The 27,830-nt window shown below is 45.8% G+C and overlaps 1 protein-coding gene across 7 annotated transcripts in view; it reads right to left on the minus strand.

Moving 5' to 3' along the window:
* Positions 1–25,696, minus strand: part of LOC135911119 (collagen alpha-1(I) chain-like) — a 162,609-nt gene extending 136,913 nt beyond the window's left edge. For 2 of the 7 annotated variants that reach the window (XM_065443239.2, XM_065443237.2), the window contains exons 1-2: positions 24,778–25,696; positions 19,751–19,857 (exon numbers count right to left, since the gene is read on the minus strand). In XM_065443239.2, coding sequence (XP_065299311.1) covers positions 19,751–19,857; positions 24,778–24,802 — 132 coding nt within the window. In that variant the 5' untranslated portion in view covers positions 24,803–25,696. The other 5 variants (XM_065443244.2, XM_065443240.2, XM_065443241.2 and 2 more) reach the window with 5 other exon arrangements.
* Positions 25,697–27,830: the final 2,134 nt, after the last annotated feature.

Here is a 27,830-nt window from a genome sequence, read left to right on the forward strand (position 1 = left end):
CACGCCTTTCTAGCTTGCGCTCGAGATTTAAGGGCTTTTACGGTGCGCTCTCGCGAGATACCGTTGCTGGCGGGCGTGAGGTAATACGCTTTGGCCGGAAAATCTTTCGTCCAACTGCCTGCAGCCGAGTGTCGCTGGAATTCGTCAAAAGCAAAGCGTTCAGGGGCAATGGCTTTGTGCCACTGAGCACAAGGTCGCAGGTTCGATCCCCGGCTGACTTCTCGTCAGCCGGATCCCCTCTGTCCTTCGATAAGTTAAAATCGCAGCAAGTTTGGTGCCCCACCCACTGGCTGAAACTATACATATCTTGCACATGACGTCACATCCGCTGCTGTCGTCTGCTTCCGCTACCTTCCGCCATCTTGGGGAACCTTATCAACAGGCCAGCGCATAGGCCTATAGGTTCCCCAGCATGGCGCCACCGTAAACCGGAAGTATCCTTGAATGACGTACGTGCATACTATATATAGAATGGCCTACGGTGCGCACAAAGGACGAAGCCGGCGCGGCGAGGGTGCCTCCACCAATGGCATGCAAGCAGCAGCCGCTTACGTGGCACCACCGTCTATGGGAGTTTCCTAAGGGGCGCTATGCTGTCATGGGAATGATGGTATGTGTGTCTACGAGGCTTGTGTCGGCTGGTATTGTAAGAGGCTTCATCTAAAACGTGAATATGGATACGCAAATAACGCGCTCCTAAAATAAAATCTTCATTAAAGATTTTCATTCACGCATATTAGACATTCCGATGAAGTTTGCTCACCTACAATGCATATATAACCAAGTCAAGAAAAGCACGAACAGACGACAAACTGCTACAAAGCGAGCGCGAATCTTGTCGTCTGTCGTCCGACTTTAGCGGCCCGCTGATACTTTTTTACGTTTTGTATAATTGTACATCCAATAACAAGTCCTCATTATTAAACAAAACATGTTTTCTGCATAATAATAAAGCTAAAACAGCCTTCTACGTGCTGTTTCAGTAAGAAATGAATCATCGTGACAGACGGAACCGTGCTAGCCAGGCGCGTCTTGAAGGCGCCCTGGCTATCCGAGAGCACAGAGTTTCATACAATAAAAGTTGCAGGAAACTCTTAGCGATGCCAATCCGAAGACACAATATACCGGCATTCCCATGCATACCACAGCGCAGCAGCGCCACATTTCCCTCTAGGTAATATAGTGAGAAACTCTACGGGCAAGAAAGATTGTGAGACGCAAAAAAAAAAAATGGCTGTGGCTTAGCTAAGGTTAAGCCCAGGATGCGAAGCATACTAGCCTTTATTTTATTTGTTGAACCACTGTTTAGCCTGGTGAACTGCTGTTGCTTGGCTATATTTGGTTCGGCTAGACGAAAAAACAACTCATGCAGGCGAGCGCACGAGCTGAGACCCGGCGATGTAGCTACGCGGCCGCAAGCGAGCGCACGAGTTGAGCCTCCGCTTTTGCAGCTGTTATGACGTCATATGGTAGCTACGCGGCCGCGCGCGGCGCAGCAAGGAAGAGCGTGGTTGTGCGGCTAGTATGCTTCGCATAAAAGGGAAAAAAGGAACGCAAAATCACAAGAAACCGCGAGAACACGACGGCAGCGGCGCGCCGGTCGAAAACGCGCTCGCTCCGTCGCTGCCGCGCCAGCGTCACGAACACGCACGCTCGTCGGCCACATTTTTACCGACCGACGACGACGAGCCGCGCTAAATACGCGCCAGCTAGCCAAGCGCAAGAGCGAAAGCTGCGCGCTCTTTCAGATTGGCCACACAACGAGCGCGCATGCTCACGCGTCCAACTAAAGGGGAACGCGGACGAAAGAAACAAACCTGCCGAGGCCTTCATTCCAGCAGGTGGATTAATTACGGCGGCACGACGTCGATGGCGCGGTGTGTCGCGCAGGCGATATGTCGCCAATACGTAAATAAATAAACAAACCGCGATACTGCTAGTGATAGTCAATATTACTCGTTGACAATGGGGAAAAAAAAGAAAGAACGTATGTGGGGGCTTTTTTTTTTCATACCATTCGGGATATTTAGAAATCGCTTGCGACAGGTGGCGCCTTAAGTTGGATTACTCGAAGCGGTGGACATTACTTGCACGAGAAATCGCAATGCATAATCGATTAATTAACAAAATGATCACTAATCAAATTTATAATTGTTTACTTTACTGCGCATGTCACACCCTGGGACTTCCTTCTGTACATACAGAAATATGTACTGTTTCTAATATATTCAATAAAATTGAAAGCGATTAACATTAAACTATTCCAATTTACGAAATGTAGCCGGTCCGGGCATACTCCGGGCATACCATCGTGCTGCAGTGGATTCCTGGCCATTGTGGAATAGCTGGAAACGAACAGGCTGACGCGGAAGCAAAACAGGAGCACACTGACGGAACTATTATAAAAATTCATTTTTCCCGGTATGACATTAACGCCTTGCTCCATACCTCCCTTAAAACTTCTACGGCACGACATTGGGACAACCCCGAACATCGACAAGAGCGCCTTCATAGACTTGACGCTGGCTTACAATTCCGGCTTCCACTTCGGTTGCGGAGAAGCCAGGAAACACTCATTCATCGATTACGGCTGGGTGTTGCATACACCCACCGATACCTTCACAAGATTGGACAAGCACGGGACCCTGAATGTAGCGTCTGTCACACTCTCGAGACAATAGCTCACGTACTTTGTGTGTGCCCTCAATATGCAGCCGAACGCAGAAAACTCAAATCAATAGTTGACAGCTTGGACTCCCGTCCCTTTTCAGAAGAAAAGCTTTTGGGCGCTTGGAGGAGTGTTCACTGTGCCCAACGTGCCATAAAATCGCTTTTGAACTTTTTAAGTGAGACTGGTCTAGACGATCGCCTTTAGAAGCTGTCAGACGTGCAGTCAATACGAAATGTGTTTGCGCAATAACTTTTTGGGACAATATTACTTTTTGTATGGACAAGATTACCGTTACGTGTATGCGCGTGTTTGCACAATAACTTTTTGGGACAATATTACTTTTTGTATGGACAAGATTACCGTTACGTGTATGCGCGTTCACTGCGCACCCGCATATTGGATAACGTGTATATAGTATCTCATTGTACCATATCATAATCACCCGCCACCTACCTTTCCCTGTATTTCCCACTTCCCATTTCCCCAGTGAGGAGTAGCAGGCTAGAGACACGCTCTCCAGGCCGACCTCTCCTCCTTTCTGCTCATTAAAATCTACTCCTAGCCGGTGAGCTTGCAAGCCGTATAGCCTCTTGGAACGAATTCTATGGATAGCACGGGTTCCGAGATGTGCGCCGTGAATAACTTCGCAGCAAGTAAGGCGCTACTGTTCCATTACGCCTTTAAGAGACCACCGTTTTATGCACTAAAGCACGAATGTAAATGGAACGTCCATGTACTTCGTTGCATACTTCGGGAGTGAACATATCGAAACTCTTCGATTTGGACGGTGGTGTACTTGCCACTGCGTCCTTAGTTTCTCACCCACTTTAATAATTATCTAGCCACACCTTGTTTCCGCATCCCGTATAGTAAAACCTTTCTCTCTCTATTCGCACCATGGCCTCCGAGATCGTGAAGAATAACAAGAATGCCAGATCTCTTGACGCCATGCTTTACGACATGACAAAATATTGCCATGAACTTTGCAAGAAAGATACTCGGAAGGGAAAGAATAAAAAAAAAATCGGTGTCGTAATTCTTTTTAAACGCCTAAGATTCGGCAAATATTTTGCAAGTCCCGCTAGGATAACGCCGAATATTTTATTCGCTAAAGTGCACTCTCCGCAGAAAGCAATATCTGCGGCTGAACAAGCTTGAATCCCTCTGGACAGTAAGGAAAACCCTTCGGAAAGATGGCAGCACCGACTGCGAGAGGGCGCCACTTGTTCCAAAAGACTGGACGGGCGCCAAGCGGTCTGCGGCGCCACTGTGCGGTGGCGATCAGCGGAGCGGAAACGGAGGAACGAGGCACGGCGGCCGGAACTGCGCGAATACTCGCCCTTATCGAACATCGAATCCGAACAAGGGAGGGGCGGTCTCTTTCGTTCGTTGCCCATTCAGACAACGTAACCGCCGCGGAATTTCGCCGCATGATTATGCGAAATTCCACGAATACGGAAAAAGAGTCACGCGGTTCCCGTAGTACGGTTCTTGACGCAGGGAGAACCGTTGCGTGCCGTTACACAGTCACAGCAGGGTGCGTCGCTAGAGGGCAGGTTTCACTGCAGCACGCTGCAACGTGTACTTCTCGGCTGAACTGTGCGGTTTAACGTCACGAAAGCGCACAGCGGATAATCAGTGACGGCGTTACGGAGGGCTCGGGATTATTTTTGACCAACCGGGGTTCTTTACACGAGCGTTCTTTTATTTATTTACTTATTTTTCATTTCAGCTCCATCGATATGCGGTCGCCGTGGCTGGGAATCGAACCCGCGACATCATGCTCAGCAGCAGAACACCACAGCCACTGAGCCCCCGCAGTTGGTCGTATGATTTGTTGATTGATTGAAAATGTTCGCGACAAATGCAACATGTCGCCGGCTTCTCCACATAGTGACATTGTACGAATGAATGATTTTGATGATCGGCGAAGTTAAACCTTTCAGTTATTTAACAGTTCACTAAAATGAAATAAAATATGAAAGGTCAACAATGCCGCGTAAGCAGCGCGCAGAAGGTTCCTGTTGGAAGCTACAGTTGCCGCCCCCGCAGTCTCACTAAAACCGTGCACCACGGCGAATGCTACGGGTCAGCTACTACAGGGATTGGGGGAGCAGAAACCGGTGGATAACTAGTTTGCAGTGTCCGCCGCTAATCCTCCCGTGCGCAACGCCGGTTGAACGGAAGGATGACGGAAGGATTAATGGCTAACACTGGTCCAGCCTAAAAGGCCCATCTGACACGCTTAGGAATGCCAACTCTCGCGTGGACGAAGTGTCGGGACATGAGGAGAAGGGGGGGGGGGGGGCGCTCACATGGGGAGTGCCTGGAGCTGCCAGTCTGTACGTGCAACAAAGTTTCTTTTTTTCCTACCATGTCGTGATTTACAAGAAAGGTGCATTGATTGCCCGGCTAACAGTTACGCCGACCAATGCAAATCGAGGTGCACTGTTACCTGCAACAGGACGCTAGCTTGGGTCGGTTGCTTTACGACGAAGAGCAACAGCGCGAGACAGGATAGACAGACGAAGCGTTTAACGGTTAGTTCTGCGAACGGTTAGTCTGTACAACAGAACTAAGAGCACGACAAAAACGAAACCGCCCTTATGTATATGAGTGTGAGCAACGGAAGGCGACACAGAAGAATGTGTGACCGAGCTGTCAGGCAAGATAAAAAGGAAACCCAGTAAACTGATAGTTAATCAGTAGAAAAAGAAAAAGCGAAAGTGGGGACATTTGGCCACCCCGACTGTGTCAAGTCGGGACTCGGGACATTTACTCAAAAGTCGGGACTGTCCCGCTCAATTCGGGACCGTTGACGGCCCTAGACACTCTCTGTGCGCGTCGTCACCACTCGTAACCCCCTTTCTCTTTCCCTTCCCTTTTTCCAGGTGCGAGCTAGCAGGCTAGAGTAGCCAGGCCGACCGCTATGTCATTTCTTAAGTGTCTGTCTGTCTGTCCGCCTCTCTTGGCCAGCCGTACTCCTTTCCGCAGTGAAACGCAGCCAGTTGTCGTTCCTGGTCAAATGTGTTTATACTGTCCGTACAACGCATTAACCTTTACGGAATATCGCGTTACCGTAAACGTGGACGGCAGTAACGACACTGGTAGCGACCACATGTGACGCTCTGTCCAGCTACAACGCGTTTTTTGTTGTCGTTACATGGGTGCTTCAAAGAATAAAAATATAGAAAGGCGACAGTATGTTAGCGATGTTGGCATCTGAATAAGATATGGCTAGCCGCCTGCGATAAAAGGCCGTGTCTGCTCCGGTTTGAGAGACAAAAAAAAAAAAAGGTTCAGCTGCATTAGTATATTACGCTTATGCAATACCAAAACAGCCACGCTGACCTTGAGAGGGGGCAAGATAAGCCAGAAAGCACGTAATAAAAAAAATGAAAGAAAAAAAAAACGGGTGGCGAAGTTCCCGTACCAACTCGCCATGACGTCATAGTTTTGATGATGCCTGCTCGACCTAGTTAATTCCTTTTCTTTCTTAATTATGGCTAAAGATGCACTGCGTTGTATTTTGAAAGAGACCGAGTACGAAATTAGCAACTTTCAAGAACTTTTACTAATTCACAACGGCTCAAACACGGGAATACAGTGAAATTAGAACAGCGCGAAACAGGACCCGGTCTCGACTGAATAAAACAGTTTCTTTTAAAAGGGAACACCAAGTTCCCTTCTTGAGCTCTTTTAATTTTGTTATATATCATGAACCAACTAGCCAAGCAGCAAGCCTTGTTAAGATACGATAATGTACTTCGAAATCCGTGATGTCACATTGACGCACCAGCGCTGGGGTTCCGACGCATGAATGGAAATATGGAACTTTGGCTTTCATTTTGTCTTCTAGTTGACACCCTCTTACGGCAAAATTTACGACAACAGCGTTTAGAAACAATACTTCGACAGTCTAAACCGGCTTAGTGCTTATAGCGTACGTTTAATGTCTGCATCCCCAGATAGCGCCATCAACTCGACTGGTGCAAACCTACGTCTCCGGTAAACGGGTATACTTCATAAGTTGCAATACCTATACGGACAAGATAGTGCTTTTTGTTGACTGACGCTACCCTACCGGTAGCCTTCACTACACTCACTGCACGGATCTGTCGAGGAGTTGTACATACATACAGAGCAGCTGTCTGCAACTCGGAGAGGAGCGCCTGTTTACTGCTTTCGCTGTCAATGACTGCGTTCCCGGCGCGATTTATCGCTTCCCGTTGACACCCAATAAAAACCTCCCACCGACATAAAGCGCTCGCAGCGCCAGCTATCTCTCGTTATCCCCGGTTCCCATACTATACTCCGCGATCAGTCACCCCGTGCAAGCCCGACAGTTGGTCAGCCGTGTCGAATCGGCGCACTGAAACGAGCAGGAATTTATTCGCCGGACGGAGTCACGCAAGGTCAGTGCACGCGACACAGAGATGCGTGACGTGTGCACATTCCTGGAAAAGGCGGAGGTAAAAAAAAAGAGATAGACAAAAACAAAGAAGGTTGCGTCACGGCAAAAAGAAAGAAATAAGGAAGAGTCGAGGATGTAGAAACGTTAAAGAGCCCATTAACGGTTGATTCATGCGCGACGCAGGCAAAGCTGTTCGCGCGATTTCCGTTTCGCGCACCACCGAATCACGTGGCGAACACGCGCGTCGGCGATTCGTCACCAGAAATTTTAGGTGTAGCGGTTTCGTACTAACGTAAAGGCGTACCGGATGGCGTAGTCAATAGAGTGTTTTAGCAGAACGTTTTTGACGGTCCGGTCCGCTCTCGCGTACCCGCTCACAGTTAGCGGAGCGGCGACGAAGAATCAGTTTTAGCGGAGCGCCCGGCTGCGTCCGAAAGGCATGTGCTTGCCTGACGCGCCACCTTGCCGCAGAAGGTAAAACCGCTATGAACATAATATTCAAGTTGTAAGAATCGCCGCAATAAAATAATATATTTGGAATTGCTCAAGTGTCTGAAGGCATTTCACGCAATACATTGCATTTTTATTTACATATATATATATATATATATATATATATATATATATATATATATATATATATATATATATATATATATATATATATATATATATATATATATATATATATATAATCCTTACATTAACAAAGCCGTTGTGCTGTGTTGTAGCCAAGACAAGGTTTTTTGCTCTTTCATTACACCTAAAACGTGGTCCGCATAAACAAACGTGCACACATGGCATGGTTCTGAAACGGGTTCATGGCCACAACCTCCCGAATAGAAGAAGATCTTCGTGTCTCCTAAAGTGTACTCTAGGTTTGCGCTTTACAAATCCCGATTCAAACGACCTCGTGGACGGGCCAGCAGCACTGGGGGCAGCCATTTTGCTTCGCTAGACCCGCTTGACGCGTTCGCCGCGCTCCGCTGAGAAAGCTTTCTAGCGGAGAGGGGGCTCCCGTCCGCTCGCCCGCCCACTGCTGAACGGGTCGCGCATGCGCACTTGCGCTTCCGCTAGCCCGCTGAGCGGAGCGGACCGTCAAAAACGCTCTGCTAAAACAGCCTAATAACAGCACCAGCAGCGGTCGCAACATCTTGCGCTATGAACGCTCTGGGGTTGCACAACTAATCGTGTACTGCGGCAGACAAGTTGATCATATCGACAATTCAGGTGGAGTTAGGCGCTGCTTTGTTAAATACAACGTAGCAAGACGTTAACAGTGGTGCTACTTGCGTCTACCTCCCGGTGTGCACACGTCTGCGCTAACGTGCCTCCGTTATGCTGAAACTGCTAAAATACTGAACCTGAAGCACGTTATGCTACCGTTACGCGTCGTCAGAACCAGCACTGCTAACGGCGATATCTTGCTGCGCTGCGTTCAATCAACTGAATGAACAGTTATTACGGCATGCGACTGTTAAATACCACGGTGCAAGAAGAACCAGTGGAAGCGAAGTACCAGGTACTTAGACAAGTAACTAGTCTGCGTAATAACATACAATTGTGACAACTTCCAAACGAGAGACCCACCCGGTCAAGCTACCAGCAGCCGCCTCTCACAATGTTCCAACAGGGTTCAACAGCCAGCACAGTCACGCTTTCAACGCGTCCTGGCACGGATCGAATGCTTCCGACGCGCGTGCGTTTCTCACTCTGTGTGTGCAGCTCCACCTGACCGTCACTCCGTCTGAAGAAACAACTAGCCAAGGCAGGAGAAATCGAAGTGACAATTGATGCGGGGTCTGCTTTCGCCGAGCCTGTAACTTACGACGAACACAACGGACTGGAAAGGACGCAAAGCTGATCGAGTAGTTAAAGATTAACAATTTCAAAAAGAAGACGCATAGAAAGAAACCACTTTTATGTTACAGGAGCCACGTACATGCACCGACTGTGACGCCACATATGAAGCCCGATGCTCCAATTGAAGACGAAGCTTCAGATTTTAAAAGAAAGTTACAGCGCTAGGTGCCGCCCGCGTTGTTAACTGAAAAGTCGGGGCCCTACACTTAAGAATCTTGCGTGGTTTCCCTTTCTTGAACGCTGTGCGCGCAGCCCTTTCCGGGGTGCTAATGTCGACATTGTCAGATTCCACCATATTGTCGAATTCGCCATCTTGTCAGCTACGGCACGCCTGATTGGCTCAAAATGCCGCCATTGTAGAATTTGACAATGTTGCGAAAGTTGACGATGCCCACAATGGCGCACAGGTCAAGAACTGCTTGCGCGCATCAGCGCGAAACGGCCTAGTTGACAGAAAAGTAGCCAGCGTAGAGTTTTCAAGATAGTAAACGCAAGACAAATGATAATTATCGCTTGGAGCAAGATAAGCACCAAGGGGTGCTAATTTATCGTGGAGTTTCGGGCTTCACAGTTGCCGTGTTGCGTCATTGCTCAAAGCGCGCAGGCGTTCGGTTGTCTCTGAGGTGTTGCACTAAAGCAGTGGGGACGCAGATGGGCAGAAAGCGGAAGAAAGCATGCAGGTGAATTTACAGACAAAATGAAGAGCGTCGTGAGAGCGAGGTAGGACTAATCAATGGCGGTAGCACTCCCGACTATTGACCGGCCGGATAATTCCCAGAGGCCGTCCCGGGAGAGGCCGTCAAACTCGAGCGACGGGAGAACACTTGCAGCCTGCTTCAGGCGCCGTACTCCCGATACAGCGCGCTTGCAAATGTCACGTCATGACGTCCGCGATACCGCACTGATCGCAGCAGTCGAACGGGTTACCAGTGCGTGAATTATGTGGCCCACCGATAGGGCACTGGCGCGAGCAGGAATTCCATTGTGTGCTGAAGTTGTGTGACGTCGGAGTGACGACCCTACACAGCCATAGTAGATTGTTCAATCCCCTCTCCTCCCCCTCCTCCGCGCGTGCACTCGGGCTCCGGAAATGAACGAACCGTACGACTGGCGCGTCCGGGATTTGTCGTAACGCAGCATTCGCATCAAATGCGAGGCAATAAGCACGCGAGCGTATACGGCGAAAATTATGAATCGCGAGAGTGCGAATCCGCCATTAAGCAACAGACGAAAGCAGACGATCACCGCCGCCGGCTCGCCCGCTCTCCGCCGCGTTACTACCCCAGGAGCCCAAAACAAAAGAGAGAGAAAAAGCGGCTTGCGTGCCGGACACAAATGGACAGTCCCCGCCTCCGTTTCGCCGAAAGCGAAGACGCGCCTTCGAGCGGCGTCACATACGCAGCGCGCCTCTTCGCGTCGCCACGCGCACGCCGGAACGGTTCTGCCCGGCCGCTGCCGATGACGTAATGCGGCGAACGTAGAAGCAGCAGCCGTAGCGCGCGCGCGCGCTGCTCGTTCACGCGAGCGTAGCTGGCGCGTATCATCGCCCGCGTAGCGCCGGCCAAGAAGGGAGCGGCGCGCGCGATTTCGGAGCAGCAATAATGCGCACGTCCCTTTCCACATTTCCTTTTCCTCTTCTCTGACAAAAAATAAATAACATAAAGGCATCTCTTACTGCAACTCCCCCCCCTCTCTTACCCCCCAACGCTCCTCACTCACTCCAGGCGCCAGAACCGGGCTGGTTACGTCCGACCGGCCAAGCGCGGCGCCCAAAGCGACGCGCTCTTCCTCGGCCCGCCGCTTTTTGCTCACGCCGAGGGGGGGCGCGCCCCTCCCCTTTCCCACTCGCCGAGGTCGCCAAACTCGCACTGGTTCGGGCAACACGTGCGACTTGGTCGTGTCGGAAATCGGTACGACAGTGCAGATGATCGCCCGTGAATGACAGCGCGCTCCCGTCGACCGTGACCGACACTGACTGAAACGCACAGGTAGACACAGGTACGAGTTCGGTGGTTGCGGACTCAATGATTGATTAGTCAATTTACTGGTTGATAGACTGCATCAGCAATGTATAGCTTGTGTCCCTTTCTACCCTTATTCATCCACGTCCACTTGTGCACTGTAGCATTATGGTCACCATTCAACAAGCTAATTGAAGCCATAGTTGACTGGCTGACAATGATTAGCTGATCAATGTAATGATCTATTGACTCACTCAGCAGCTTATCACTAGTGCATTTTATGCTTCGTCATCCTCATCCTTCGTCATCCACTTCTGCACGTGCGCTGTAAGCATCCCGCCATCAATCAACTAAAAGTTTAATGGCCTCAGGCTACACCTGGAATGGCACATGTGAAGCATTTTGCCCAGTGGTAAGTATCACAGTAAAAAGCCTCTGATAATTGACAATTATTGTCACAGAGTAAATTGTTGAGCAACAAAGGCAAAAAATTGTTTTGCATGTCACTCCTTCGCTAATTGAAAATGCAGCACCAACTTACTGAGCTTGCATGAAGTTGTTCACCGGCGCATAAATCTGCTGATGAGCAAAATGCTTTGTGCAAATGCCCTGCAAAGACAAGGCTATGAAAGATCTTGGAGAGGAGGGCATTAGATAAGGCTTTGATCCCGTACGGTCCTTTGAGATGCCCAAAAAATGCAGAACATGAATTATCTTTTGCATACTGCCCCACCAGTAATGTGCCAGAAAATAAACCCACTACCTCTTATCCACAGCTGTTCAGATTGCCCCAGGTCACTATAACACCATGGGGGTGTCAATGATCCTGGCAACACACTCATCAATCTGGAACCATCAGAGAAAGCTTAGCTGCCTTCACTAACATCCTGAGTGAAGAGAGGAGCAAGTAATCCTGTTTCAGGAGACAGAGGCTTCAAAACACAAGCATTATGATTGGATCATTTATAACAATGCATGCAAGCAGTGAAAGAGTACTTAGTGCAAGCCAACTATGAACAGAACTATGAGTGAAAATTATAGTGAGTATCAGCGAAAGTGAAAATGGCTATGAGAAGAAGAGAGTGTGCACAGTAGTGACAATGACTGGAATGACAATAGAGATCACAGCTGATTACAGTGGGGAACCTGCTAGTAGACCTGACCTTTAATAAGATTAAGTGCGACTGACATTACATTGAGAATGCCGGAGATGACTGTCTCAAAGGGACAAGTGAGTGCAAGCAGATGGTGCTGTTACATGAGAATAGCAAAGGGGTATGTTAGGTAAGACTGAGCAGGGTTGGGTGAGTGAAAATCGCCAAGTCCCATTAGGTTTGAGCACCAACAGCCCTGAATGTATATGAGCCTGAGTGTGAACACTTCAACAGAAAAGCATACATCACACTGTCCAAGCCAATAATAGCAATCTCTCATCATAACGAGGTATTCGATGTGCTGTCGGATCTGTCGGAACAACCACATGCTACACATAATGTGCAGTGCATCACAAAAAAAGCAGGTCAGCAACATTTTGTTGCTGACTTCACTGCCAAAGCCCCACTTAAGGCATGTATCATGCCAAATGCACATCCTGTGAAAACAAACAAACATGATATTGTTATCAGTTCAACAAAAATTCCAGAATACCGTTACATTGAATGCCTCATTCACCATTAATGAATGTTAAAGGAGTTAGTACTGGACTCATAAGTTATTATGACTGATGAGCTAGCAATGCCAACTTGTTAATCTACATGCTATGAGAAATCATATGCAAACAATCTATTCAATGTGGTCACATTACACTAATCGTCATCAACACAGCCACACATCTTAATTTCATTCATTTGATCTTCGTTTGTCTGCCTTCCCTGACTATAGCAGCCAGCCACAGAAAGATGCGTTACTACTTCGAGAACTCCTACTGACATTCAGATTGGCAATCTGCATTTAGATAAGACTAAGCATAGTACACAAAATGTAACAAAACATCTTGCAGAGACAGGCAAAAGTTATTTTTGCGCAAAAACAGTTTAAAGTTAGACCAGCAAGGAGTGGCAGACACATGCAATTACAAGCTTGCAGAACATTTCATTTCACAGGAGAAATGCCGTGTTTATCACGTGCAGTCAGGTCTTAACAGGTGCTGTCCTTCAGCTAGACAATCAGATGTCAACATGAAGTGAAATGGTAATAATTATCTCAATATCATACAGAAGAGTCCCATAACTTGTGGACACTGAGTCAGACACAAACTTAGGTGAAAGATTCACAGCTGTTACATGCTTCTCATCAGTACCATAATTTTGCATTGATCAAAGTGAGATCAAGCAACCATGATGACAAAAAAGATCTGCTAGAGACAAGTCACCTCTACTACACAACAAAGGTATTAGGGGTGCATAAACATGGAGAAAAATGAATAATACTAACTAGTCATTAGTAGTAGTAGTAACTGGTTGTTTACTTTAAATAAAATGAAGAAAAGGAAAGCAAGGAAATTATTGCTGCCCAACTCAAGAGATCTAAATAGAATTCATGGAACTGTCAAAACTAATCAACAAGGAGAAAATAAGGGATATTTGAAATTATAACATGAGAAAGACGGAGGAAGCAGTAAAAAATGGACACAGCCTGAAATCAGTGAGAGGGAAACTTGGCATCGGAAAAAACAAGATGTATGCACTTAAAGATATGCAGAGCAATATCATCAGCAATCTTGAAGATGTACTAAGAGCAGCAGCGGAATTCTATACTGACCTGTACAGTACACAAAGCAACCACGATACCTTCATTCGCAGTTATAATGAATAGGTTACAGAGGCTGATTCTATAACTAGCGATGAAGTTAGAAGGGCCTTGGAAGACATGAAACGGGGAAAAGAGGCAGGAGAATAACAGTTGATTTAATCGAAGATGGAGGAGACATAATGATTGAAAGACTGCCGGCTCTCTATACAAAGTGTCTATCGACTTCAAGGGTGCCAGAAAACTGGAAGAATGCAAACATTATACTAATCCACAAAAAGGGAGATGTTAAAGAACTGAAAAATTATAGGCCCATTAGCTTACTCCCAGTATTATATAAAATATTCACCAAGATAATCTCCAATATAATAAGGGCAACACTGGACTTTTAATAAACCAAGGGAGCAGGCAGGTTTCAGGAAGGGATACTCTGCAATGGATTACATCCATGACATCAATCAGGTAATCGAGAAATTTGCAGAGTACAATCAGTCTCTCTATACGGCTTTCATAGATGACGAAAAGGCATTTGATTCAGTAGTGATACCAGCAGTCATAGAGGCATAATGTAATCAAGGAGTACAGGACGCTTATGTAAATATCTTGGAAAGTATCTACAGAGATTCCACAGCTACCCTAATTCTCCACAAGTAGCAGGATACCTACAAAGAAAGGGGTCATACAAGGAAACACAATCTCTCCTATGCTATTCACTGTGTACTTGGAAAAAGTATTCAAGCTATTAAAACTGGGAAGGCTTAGGAGTAAGGATCAGCGGCAAATATCTCGGCAACCTTCAGTTTGCCTATGACATTATTCTATTCAGCAACAATGCAGAGGAGTTACAACAAATGATTGGAGACCTTAACAGAAAGAGTGTAAGAGTGGGGTTGAATATTAATATGCAGAAGGTGAAGATAATGATAAATAGTCGGGCAAAGGAACAAGACATCAGGATCGCCAGTCGGCCACTAGAGACTGTGAAGGAGTTCGTTTATCTAGGTCAATTAATCACAGGGAACCCTGATCATGAGAAGTAAATTCACAGAAGAATAAGAATGGGATGGATCGCATACAGCAGACATCGTCAGATCCTGACTGGAAGCTTACCATTATCATTAAAAAGAAATGTGTACAATCAATACATTCTACCGGTGCTGACATATGGGGCAGAAACTTGGAGACTGACAAAGAAGCTCGAAAACAAGTTAAGGACTGCGCAAAGAGCGATGTAACGAAGAATGTTACGAATGTTACGAATGTTAGGATGTAACGAAGAACGTTAAGAGACAGAAAGAGAGCGGTGTGGATCAGAGAGCAAACAGGGATAGCCGATATTCTAATTGACATTAAGAGAAAGAAATGGAGCTGGGCAGGTAATGTAAAAGAGTTGGTTATATAACCTGTAGCCCATTAGGGATACAGAATGGGTGCCGAGAGAAGGGAAGCGCAGTCGAGCACGGCAGAAGGCTAGGTGGGGTGATGAAATTTAAAAATTCGCAGGCGCTGTCTGGACTCCGTTGGTGCAGGACAGAGGAATTGGAGATCGCAGGGAGAGGCCTTCGTCCTGCAGTGGACATAAAATAAGCTGATGATGATGATGATGTAACTGTCTAGTTGCATCTGCTGTGGGGCGACGTGAGGGACTGGGAGAGAGAACAGATTAAGATGAAGGAAACCATTTACAGTATTGCTTGGAAGGTGTGGAGAAGCTAAAACTGTGGTGTAACTTGAGAAAGGCATGCTAGAAACATGTGAAAATGCATGCTGCAAGTAGTATGTCGAATGCAGCTGCTTACAATACAGAAAAGCGCATCCCATCAATTACTTATTTTTGTGCCACACTTTTTCGTAGGTCACACTTTAGAATAATAAAAATTTTCCCTAAGGAAAATTTTTAGAACTCTTAAACCAAATGGCCACTGCTCAAAATTTTGAGCACTTTAATCAAACACACCGTGATTAAGTTGCTCTTGAGGATGATTAGCATGCAGATATATTGGCAAAACGATGAATGAAGAAAAGAAGCTGATTAGGGCTGTTTACCAGCCGAATCACAAATCAATGGATCAAAAATCAAAAGCTGCCCAGTGTAACAGAAAAACAGGTTTATATTGTATTCAAAAAATTTTCTCAAAGCAATTCAATTTGGTGGCATCAATACTTCATTTGCATGATACTCAGTGCCACCATTCTATGACCCATAATCCATTCTATCTCAAGAATTACTACTATAACAAAAAAATTAAGTTAACGGCTGGAACATCATTGCCTTCTATCACAACGGCATGAACATGACTGCACATCCCTCATTCTCTTACATGTGTTTGCAGCTACTTGAATGTTCACTTCTGAAGGCACAGTGAAAATCAACTGAACTGCGGAAACTTTGCTGAAAGTCAGAACGACAACATTGTGATGGCACTGAACAAGCTATGCTGTAGCTTCTCCACTCAGCTATTTCAAACAGTGACAATGATTTGTTCTGATTTTTCAATATATACCGGCTTCCCATATCTCCTTATAGAGGGGCCAATCTCTTGAGCAGTAGTTTCACTAAAAAGAATGTTTTTGACACAAGCGTAGCCAACAGTAAAACTGGACTTAACTGCTGCTAGCCCTGAGAACCTCAAATACGCTGGTTAATGCCTAATTGGTTGATCAGCAACCCATAAGCTAAAACCTGGTTTTAAGAAACTATTGTCTTGACACTTTGACACTTCATTGAGGAATGTTGCAACACCAGAAAAAATTTGGTATTGAGTATAAAGTTTCTGGCTATATGTCTTTGGCCAACACTGAATGACAAGCAGCAAGCATCATTTGTTGGTTTAGAGCAGGAATATAGGATGAGTAAGATGTTTGGCACACAACTCACTTTCTTTTGAAAGCGCGGTCAGAGACAGCCCGATGCAAGATATACGGCTGCAGCGGTGTCATGCATGTAATGTAAGGCAAATGAAATGCACACCTATGGTTCACGTATGATGACAGCTGTCTGTACAAATACCAAACAAAGCCTTAGGTGGCTTGAGGTGAAGCCCACTTCCAGTTTTCTGCTTAGTTTCCCGCCTACTGTTGAAATGCAACTTTTTTTTCGTTCCATTGATTATGCTTATTACCAATGTGTTTTGCACACTTAGATAGGAAATTTCAAAATGTTCCCAGGTATTTATGTGCCATCATTTTTAAAGGGTTAAAGAACTACACACCGTGTTTGTTTGCTCATTCAGTTCCAAGCCATCAGAAGCCATAAGACACTATAAGAGATTGTTCATTTCTATAGGTATGCATATCACTATTCGCATTTTAGAGCTTTTATTTTTATTTTTGCTGCTTTCCCAACATTTAAAAATGATGTATCAGCAATTCTCACAAATAAACGAAGCTCAAACACCATAAGAAGACACAAAGTGACCAATCTCATAGCTTGTTCCGCAACATGACAAATCAAAAGCAAAATAAGAATGAGGCCTTGGGCTTTAACGATAATAGGAAAGGTAAATGAATCTCGAGTGGAAAATAGTAAAATAAATCTGAAATAATGGAGGCACAAAGGCACGGGTGCATAAAGAACAGATTTTATGGCACTAAATTTCTATCAGCTTTCTCTCCCTCCCTGCCTTTCCTCTCCCTCTCGTTCTCTCTATCTTTAATTATGCAGTTTTACGTGCCAAAACCACGATCTGACCACCTGGGGTTATTTGACATGCATCTAAATCTAAGTACACGGGTGTTTTCGCATTTCGCCCCCCCCCCCCATCGAAATGCGGCCGCCATGGCCGGGATTCGATCCTTCGACCTCGTGTTTAGCAGCCCTACACCTTAGCCACTAAGCAACCATGGCACGTAAATTTCTATCAGCTACGATGGTTTAACATAAACCATGGGTCTTAAGGCCCAATAAGAACAAGAGAAGGCAAGAACAATAAACTTGATAGCATCCACCACTACCCCATTTCAAAGGGAACCCTTGTAATATCCATCCATCCAGGTAACATATAAATATGTTGAATGAAAACAGTGCAAGATACTGGGACAAGGAAGAGAGAAAGACAGCGCTGTGTCCATCTCTCTTCCTTATCCCCATTTGCGCTGTTTCCATTCTAAATAGAAAGCACAAACCAGCACAAGAACAAAATCTCCCAAAGCAAATTACTCACTGCAAAAATCGCAGAAGCGCGCAACTTATCATCAGTGACTGGAAACGGGAGTGTGAAACAGGAAGTAGCACCGTTATATTATGTGCAGTTAACCTAATGTAGCAGAAAAAAATTTAAATAAAAAGGGAAACACGCTCCATTGTGCAATTAATTAAAATGGCTCATTAATCAGAACACAAAAGGTAGTGTGGAGTCCCATCAGCCAAAACTTGCGCAAACAAGGAAGGCAGCATGGATACGACACAAGGTGCATTCGTGAAACCCCCGGCACCATACGTGCGTACACAAACTCTGTACACCAGCTGTTAAAACATGCATGTAGTGCTGCCAATAGAGAAACTTGCCCGACTGATGCCTACAGCTGCTACACAGGTGCCTTCCACCCAACCCTCTACCCCAGCCGCCACGCCACCCCTAGATTTCACCCATGTAGGACAGGAAATGCTCGTGTTGGACATCATAACAAAACGCAAGCACGTGCAACAATGCCAGATGCTGTTAAAATATCAATAACAGCACAGACAGCAACAATGAAGCATGCAGCAGTAATAAAAATTGAGCTGCGCAACAGCCCGAATTATCTGTGTCAGCACACAATGGGTTCCAAGTGAGATAAGAATGCTGCCCCAGTTTCATCACGGTAGAAAACTTTCACCGTGACAAATTATGCCCACGCAGCACAATTCATGAGACGACGACTCAAAATATAAAAGCAGAAGAAACAACAGCAAGGTGTAATAACAGGGCGAGGCGATGAGGAGGAGCCTTAACAGAGTTAGCAGTGCAGTCATGTCACACAATAGAGGAGGTTATGACCAAAATCGCCATCGCGATTTTGTGTTGTTAAAAAGGTTTCTTCAATTACTATGCACACAAAATAAGTGCGAGAAGTGGTGTAGAATAAATTGCACATGAATATGATATAATTCTTCAAAAAATGAGCAGTTCACGTTCAAGTAAAACACAGTTACTTGAAATTGCAGTTAGTACAAACGTCTTTCAAGGTACTGTGCTCGAAACGCACATGAACAAGAGAAAACAGAACCTTCTCAAAACTTTTCATCAATATGAGCGCACTAAACTTCACAGAAACAGTTTCATGCTATGCACAACAGGAGTCGTGCATTTGCATTGGTGATTCCACACTTATATCTGCTAAAGCTCACTGACGTCAACAATGTGTTCAAGAGACGAACACATGATACAAGTGATGCTCCACTCTGGGCTACAGCAATTCCTTGCATCAGCTGCACCTCAAATATTGCATTGCATTGTGAACACCAGCAAGTGAGTCTACTGTCGATTCCAGAATGGTCAATGCCTCATCCATCCTGTCTTTAAGGCAATACTTCTAGCTCATATCAGGGAGCTGAAGTAAAACCACGGCAGGCTGGTCTGGCTTTCCCTTCAGAACTTCTATCTCCTCTCGTATGGCTGACATTAAGTTTACAATGTATGGGACTGCCACACAGCCAAGGAGCACTGTGTCTGTTGGCTGAGCAGCAAGTGCTCTTTTCCAGCGTAAAGGCAGAACAACCAAATAGAAAAGACAGAGCGCAGTTGGACAACAAAACAAACAGTATGTTCCGAGTCATAGAGCAGTGTGTGGGCTGATATGCTGCATATGGCATCTTCCTGCACTAGACCTGTTCATGAAAGAAACTTAAGTGTGGCGATATCACTGCTTTTCAGCTGTTTCTTCAACCTGAACCTGGGAGTGGCAAGTTATACCTTCCCCGATGCCTGTTTAGTGTTAGCACTTCGTGTGTCTTATTCTTTTCATTCACTGGCGGGAGGGCTGCCAAGAATGAAAGCATCGTGGTGCGCACTGCCAGCGCGCACTGTTGTTCCAGGCACAGTTCGAGCTGTGCCCACAAGCCGCAGACCTGAAGAGAATGGGATAAGCAAGTGCAAAGAGCTGGCAGCTTACCTGAGTTGTTAGGCTCTGAAATCCAAATTTGCGCTGAAAGAGACGCACAAACTGCGACATGTATGCTCCCTCCCAGAGGCCCCGGATGGCTTCAGACGGATTCCCATCTGGAATGAGACGGAGCGGGCAAAAAGGAGATGTCAGCTGCCACTGCTTTTGAATAACTGAGTTGAACCATAACTTTACAAATTGATCACTGCAAATATTTAGTGTTTTCAGAAAGGTTCGCATCCACTATATTGCAAGGTATTGTGTCACTGTCATTTTGTACTCATCCCAACATAGTCGGCGTTGTTAGATAACCTTATAGTATTTCTTGATCTAATGATGAGACTTGCAAACAATATATTGTAGGGCAGGTTCATCCAACAAAAACAGCAGCACTCAGAGACATCTGTAAGAAACATGCACCTTGCATTGCTATTAATTTTGGGGCACCTGTGATTGTCAGCTATTCCTGTGCAAAACAAAACATGCTTTTGTTTCACTGTTAAAACCAACCCACAGTCAATTTCATATGCAATGACACTTTACCACAACATGGAAGGGGGCAAATAAGTATTTCAAGGCTCCTTTGTATGTACCATCAACATAAATTTAAATGCAAACAGGTCTGAACAGATTGAACTGCACTTTACTTTTTGTTCTGCGTTAGCAACATTTTATTGCACATAGGCATGTCATAGCTCATGGAGGCAATGCAGAAGAAGCAAGATCACCAATCACTCTTTTATATTATAAACTCAGTTATGACAAATTATTGCATATCACGAAGCAAACCTTTTCAAAAAATGCCATGCCTATATCAGCTTCTGATGGATTATGGTTATAACACCTATATAATGAAGGCATTTTCCTGTCAGATGCAACTTCACTATACTGAGGTTTGAATGCAAGAACCATCACTTGGAAGTGGCAGTGCAAATAAAATTTCGGTGCTTTTTTTTCTCACAGTTTCGCACATCGGAAGCACACCAAGTTCCCACTTTTTGCACCAAATACAGTGTACACAAAGCAGTTTTAATTGCAAGGTATTCATGCTCCAGTTTTAACTACCATAAAACTTAGCCAGATGAAAAATTGCTTGAATCCACTATTCAAATCCATAAACTTCTTCAGCCACACAAATTAAAAAGCACATTTAATTCAGGCAAGTATTTCTAGCTCTATGGCTGTATGCTTCCCAGGTTATTTAATCTATATTAACTCAAGATAGACTGAACTTTTTTCAAATTTTCCCATTAGATGCTCCGTCACTATTGCAATCCAAGCAACAAGTCACCATCACCATCATGGATGCAAATTAGAATGCCTACTAGCTCTGTAGTCTATGAGCAGCAAAAAGCCACACTCAAGTTTGTTTGTTTGATAACACACCTTTCAGAGTAAAAGAAGCAGTACCATTTCTTTTTCTTATTTGGCAGGCGAGAGACTTACTGCACTTGGCAGTCTTGAATTGCTTCAAAGTCAATCATTTTAATAAATCTACATGTGCACCATCTGTTGTTTTACAGTTTCAGGTCGAGTTTTATCTACTTGAGACCTGTCTGAGATGTGGTCTGAATGCTACACTCAGTTATGACAAAACCACCGAAACGTTCAACAAAACAGAAAATAGTCAAGATTACATGGGCACATTTTCTATACTACCAATCCTCCTCCGCCGCTTCACACAGAGGGAGATGGTTCCCGTACTTTGGTTCAATAGGAGACAGGTGTAGTGATGTCATCTATAGAGAGGGAAAACACTGACTTTGAGCACCATCCTTGTTCATGGCTGCTTGGAGCGGGAACCATAATGGGGAGTAATGAAAAGCAGAATGGATGATGCAAGAATAGCAACGTTGTTTTTCATAACTCAATTACTTCTCAAATGAAACATTGCTTTTTACTGCTTGCCTTTGCACGTCCTGTTCCTGTACATTGTTTTCATGCAGCTATGGCCAGTCTTCTTGCTTAAAACTTCCCTGCTTTCAGCATGTCTTCCATAAGCACTCATTAAATAGTAATGGTGACCAGGTGGTCTTAATGTACCAGTACAGAAAAACAATTAGTTTGGTCTGGTGAAGTAGTCATTCCAAGACTTAAATTACAATCACTGGAAAAGCTTAGTTATTGGCAGAGGAAACGAAGGATGTTTTACTTTTTTAATTTCGGGCTCAAGCTGCGGTGCCAGTATATTAGTGCAAGTCACAAATTTTTAGGTATGTTTACATGTTTGGGCTGGTCTAGAAGAGAAAAAGTTATCAGAACTCATCAGGCTGAGCCTTAAATTCTTTTATAATATAAGGTAATCGATACTGTCTATCTAATTCTCGTGTCATCACAAAGGGTGCTACGCACAAATGTCAAGCACATTTAGTTTTTAGGTACCTTCCTGCCCCAGCCACGACACCGCTCACCATAAGACACCTTCTCGGCACATCGGAAGCACTTTGTCAATCCACGCTGACCTGGGTCGGTAAAGTGTCTCTTTAATATAGATCAAATAGCCTATCCTTTTGCTGCACAACACCCATACCAAATAACTTAAATATACTTGTACTCCTACAAGCAGTAAGGGTGAAAACCATGTGTTTCACTGCTGCAGAGTAAAACGGCACATTTGACAAGTTCAGCCTTCCAAAACATTTCCACAAAATTCCCAAAACTTTTTTTATTGCCTAACCCTGGTCCAAGTGCTACAGGTCCTGTTCATTGTGATCAATACGACAACCTCTACTACCTCTCCCCGCTCTCCAACTTTATGATGACCAGCACTTTCATTTCATAACTGTCCTGTTTCAATAGCCACAATTACAGGGAGTGGAACCTGGTCAGCAAGTACAGAGATGAACTCATTCACACAGTCTTACACAATCACCACCCATTCCCCTAAGAACTATGCTAGGTTAACACAGAGAAACGATAACACAGAGAAATAAAGTCCTCTGAACTGCCCTTGGCACCTGCATTGGCGAAATTCGACACATGGAATGGACTTTCTTAAAATTAGTTAATAAAACCTGGGCAACTTTTCATCATTCTGTAATTCCTCAACAGTTAAGCAAGTATAGTTCGCCTATAGACATTTTTAATGATTCAATTCAGATACCAAAACATCCATTTTTAGGAATGCCACAAGCACACGCAGGAGATCTATCTTACACCGCTTCACGAGTGCTCTCAGGCAGATGAACAGTCCAGTGTAGATTAATGGTGGCACCAAAGAAGTATTGAAAAATTACATATACAGAAGCTTCTTGATTTCCTCTCTACTATGCTTGTATTCATTTGACAGCACATGAGACTCTGCTATTCTTATATGGAACTTGTGTTTTCCCAGCTACAGGTTTTAGGCATAATCCTTACCTGTACCCTCAGGAACAAACATTTAGGGACCATGGTGTCCGCAAAAAATTGCATATTTGTGATAGCGCAGCTGAGTGATGCGGAATTGTGTCCGTGCACTGCACTGGTCAAATAACCAGATGCAGGCTGTACCAGTTCATATCAGATTGCATGCCTAGGCTGTAAGAAAAAAATTCTTTTCTCACGACACCAGTGTTCTCCACTTTTACTTGCAACTTTGAACATAGCTTTGTGTTTACAATTTGCTGGATGGCGACACACTAAATTGATGGTAAACACAAGCGAGTTTATCAGAAAAGCTGGGTGAGGCTAATGTAACGACTTTATTCCTATGCTAATCCTTTTCGCACTTTGTCAGTGGTCCAAATGGCACTCTCTGCATTATCACCGAGTTCGGCTAGCCGTGAATTGTGAGTGCTAAGAAGAGAATGTAAATGACCAAAATGAGTCCTGAAGTTACGCTAGCCGTGATGTCCTCCCCAATGCGAACCAAAGAATGGTTGACAATGAAAAATAGGGCAATTCCTTCGGTTTCTTTCTTCACATCACAAGGACCTTACCTCATGTTTTCGGATGTCTTTCGGTGCCAAAAGCTTATAGCAAACACCAAGCAGAACACTTGAAGGAGCTGCAAAACTTCACACCTTGTCTTTTTTTCCCCTTAAAACTGACATTAGGCTGCAGCTGTTGCACAGATAACTCTTAAAATGTAAGAACTTCTGTGTAATACTATTTAACACTTTGGCAAACTCGGGTGATTCTACAAGTGACCCTACAGTCATCCCGTGAAGCTTATCTGAAAGGCTAAGAGAATGAAATGCAGTATCCGCATTCCCCTTCTGCTCAGTGAAACTGAAGCGGAAATGACTGCAAAAGCATCGCCCGCTCTTGAAAACAAGCCACATAATTTTAGTTAGCGTCGCCGAGTACGCGGTACACCTTCATCATCGCCATTGCGCGGCGTGGTCAACTCTGAAAAGTCACGTTACTGCGTCGCAAAAGGAAACTCGGTCGCTCTGTGACCGATTCTAGCGCTACCTCTCATAGGCGCCGATATATCACGTCGAACACATTGCAAAAGCCGCTGACACGTGACTAGTGTCCTTTGCGGTGCACAAACAATTCTCAGCCAGTACGAAGCACTGGCAATCCTAGAAGTCGACGCACACGTATTCACACATTTGTGGTTTCACCGCTATTCCTGGATTCGGCGGCCGGTTCGTCCGGGTTTGTTGAGACGCGGGACCTGCTGAAACGCTTTTTCGGGGTGTAGTGGGATCGTCGCAGCAAAATAAAACACCGGAAAATGTCAAGGCGACGGCGCATCAAGTGCGCGCGTGTACTATCGCGCGTGCGCACACTTTCGCGGTTTCGCGTGCAACTCGCGGCCGTGATGTTCATAAAAGCCTGCTGTAAACAAAACGCGCGGCGAGGGATGCCTAGCCCATGGGCTTGGGGTGAGGGGAAGGGGGGTTGAAAACGCGGCGGCATTTCGCTTCGCGGCCGGAGGGGGCCACGACGACGAACCCGTGAACCTGAAGAACCTGGTGGCGGCTCCGCCGCGACTATTGTCCGATCAAGATCAATCCTCAATCCCCCCGCTCTCTCCCGCCACCCCACTTGTAGTACCATGCCGAAAGCGTGCGGTCAAAAATGAGATACAGGAGTGTGCTGACCTTGTGTTTTGAACTTCCTTGGCATCTTCTCCGAAAGTCACCTAAGCGCGGTGCACAGTTCCTCTGAATCACTGATCGGGACATCCATGCTTGATCAGTCATGTTGTTGCCATGTGATTTTGGGCAGCGCTTTCGGGAGATCAGCGATTGTGAGTCCAGCAGAGGAGGAGAGACTCACGAAACAGCAACAAAAGCGGTGGTTGGTGGTTGTGGTGGGTTGCAGCAGTGAAACAAACAAACAAAAACAAACGCAAGAAACACTGGCTATTTCCCCCAGCCGCAAATGGCGCGAACAGGCGCGTTGACTCGAGTTTTCATCACACGTTCAACGCACGAGCCGTTCGCACACACAGGCTCGTGCGGAGGAAGGCGAGGGGCGCGCGATTTCGCGGCGGTTCACAGGCGCCCGAGCACTGCCGAAGCACACGCTAGCACGGCACCACACACAGAAGCGGCCGATCCGCGACAGGCAACCAACCCATGGCGGCCCCGACGGTTTGCTGTCGAACGTCGCGACGGCGGCTTGTCGATGATCGCTGCCGACGCTGCTTCATCGCCGCTTGCGGTACCAGCGGCCCGTCACCTTGTCGCCTCCCGGCGTGCGTTGAAGACGGTGCACGCGATCTCGTCGGCGGTCATTGCGAAGCATCCCACGAGGAACGATTATTTCGGGATCGCAGCGTTTTAGGCCTACCGCGATAGCTCTCCCTTACCTGGCTGAAAAGTAGGCAAGAAAGCACTTTCTGGCGTCTCGCCGCGGTGTGTACTAGTGGCGCCATCTGGCGCAATTTTTAAAAAACTCGACATTGCGTCTTTTTCTTACTTTTTTTGTTGCTGCCTCCTTTTCTTTTTTTACTCGCTTGTTCGCTTTCTTTCGTCGTGTTTTCGAATTCGAAGTCTTCTCGTTCGTGGTTTTGGATTAGCTGACGCTGTCCCGATTAGCCGGTGTTCCCAATCGTTCTTGAGAGTTTCTACGCAGGCCTCCGTACGCAAGTTTTCTGGTTTCACCGTGCGGGCAATCACCTGTTTTTTAGTGCAATGGTTAGTGTATCGCCACTCACAAGCTCTCCCGCGCCGCTTCCTTCTGAAACATGCAGTAGGTTCCGTCCGTGATTCGCTAGATTAATTCGTCTCGCGGACGATCTCGTGGAGCAACGTGGCGATTATCTACCTCCATCCTACGACGGACATTTTTTTCAACAGAACGCGTTGTGTTGAACTGCAGAAACTCATTTGAAAATGAGCTGGCATAACTGCGTGATTGGTGTGTGCACAAGGAACTCTGGCGCACGTGCGCATCATCAGTGTCAAGCGAACAGCGAAAATACCCGTGTACTTAGATTTAGGTGCACGTTAAAGAACCCCAAGTGGTCCAAGTTATTCCGGAGTCCCCTGCTACGGTGTGCCTCATAATCAGATCGATCGTGGTTTTGGCACGTAAAATTCCATAATTTTTTTTCGTCAATGTCAAGTAGCGCCCTAAGCTATCAGATCCTACCTGCAACAGGTTAACTTCACATAATAATCAAGCCGTGTAGGATCGACGGCTTCGCGCCCGTGCTTCGATATACACCCGCAGAACAGCGGCAAATATGACGATTGTATTATTCACCCATATGTCAATGTTGCTATTGTTTGCATTTTGCACTTTAACTGAATGAACGAGGCTAAGCAGTTGTCATAATTGAATTCCTCAAATGTCAAGTTTTCGTTGAAAAATTATCTTTACACTGTTAGCTACCCTAGCTGGGACCAACTACGGAGGTTGCGCAGTCTACGAAAAAAGGCAGCACTTCGATCAATCTCCGTCGGATATAGCATGTCATGGGGCCGCGTTTTTGTTTTGGAAAATAGCTTATGCATCGTGGTCACCAACAGTGATACACTGTAATTGTAGAGCGCGAATGATGGGGAAGAGGTAACTGCGACGAGCGCCGTTCACAATCCTCCTATATACAATCAACAGTGAACTTGGAAGCCTGTGTTTGTAGGTTCCGATATACCTATATATATGGTGAAAGACTCCCTGCAGGTTTCTTTTTAGGTAGCGATGAGTTCCTGAAGAAGTCGTGCCCGTTTTTACTTATCTAGTCAACGAATTGAGCGCGCACCTTACCTGCACTTTGCGAGAGGTACATAATATGTTGTAAAAAGACCACGACGAAACGTTGCACAGGGATCGAAGAAATCCCACTCATCTCCACAAATTTAACAAATGAAGAAAACAACGAAGCTTTAAGGGACAGGAACCGCCTTCTTGTGCGTGTTCGTTCTTTCGCTGTAACTCGCCTTAACGTGACTCGAGAGCACGCATGGGATAGTTCAAGGCTGAAAAAGTCCATATCCGTTAAATGTCATTTCAGAGATCTGCGAAATTAGTTCATTTGGTGTAAAGGGGTTGGTTGTTTCTTTCTTTCAAATTTCGCGCCTAGACCTCAGCGTCGTTGCCTGATACCGCGCATTTCAAGATATTTTTCTTGCATGGGCCGCCCAGAGGGCCCATGATGCGGCGGTCAGTCTCGGCCTGCCCGTCCCGACGTGGGAGCGACCTGCTGCGCGATAAAACTCTCAATAAAGTTTTTCCATCCATCCATCCATTCGGACGGTTTTTGGCACAGGAAGAAGTCATCAACACTTGCTGTAGGTTGAATCTTTTGTTCCTTTAAAGTTATGTTGATAATGTAATGCATGCTCTTCTCCGACGAGCAACTCGACTAGACGCCGTCAAAACCCATGTGGTCACCGCAAGCTGATGCAGGAACATCTCAGTGTGGCGTCGGAGCCAACCGTTTTTTCGCTCTTCACTGAAAAAAAAAGAAAAGCCTTTACACCCTTTGAGGCGTATCAGTGTTCCACAACAGCGCCAAATAAAAAATTAAGTCAACATCCTTTGGGACTTATCTTAACCCCAAACAACCAAACATCATCCATTTTGCGTGCCTTTCCGTTCTCTAACGCTACCCGCCCGGCGCTTCCAGGTCAGCGTAGAGTTCGTAAATAAATAAATGAATAAATAGGAGTATCAAACTACATGCAGGTCACAAACGGCATGC

Source organism: Dermacentor albipictus, chromosome 9 (assembly GCF_038994185.2).
Source record: "Dermacentor albipictus isolate Rhodes 1998 colony chromosome 9, USDA_Dalb.pri_finalv2, whole genome shotgun sequence".
In the NCBI taxonomy this organism is placed as follows: domain Eukaryota; kingdom Metazoa; phylum Arthropoda; class Arachnida; order Ixodida; family Ixodidae; genus Dermacentor; species Dermacentor albipictus.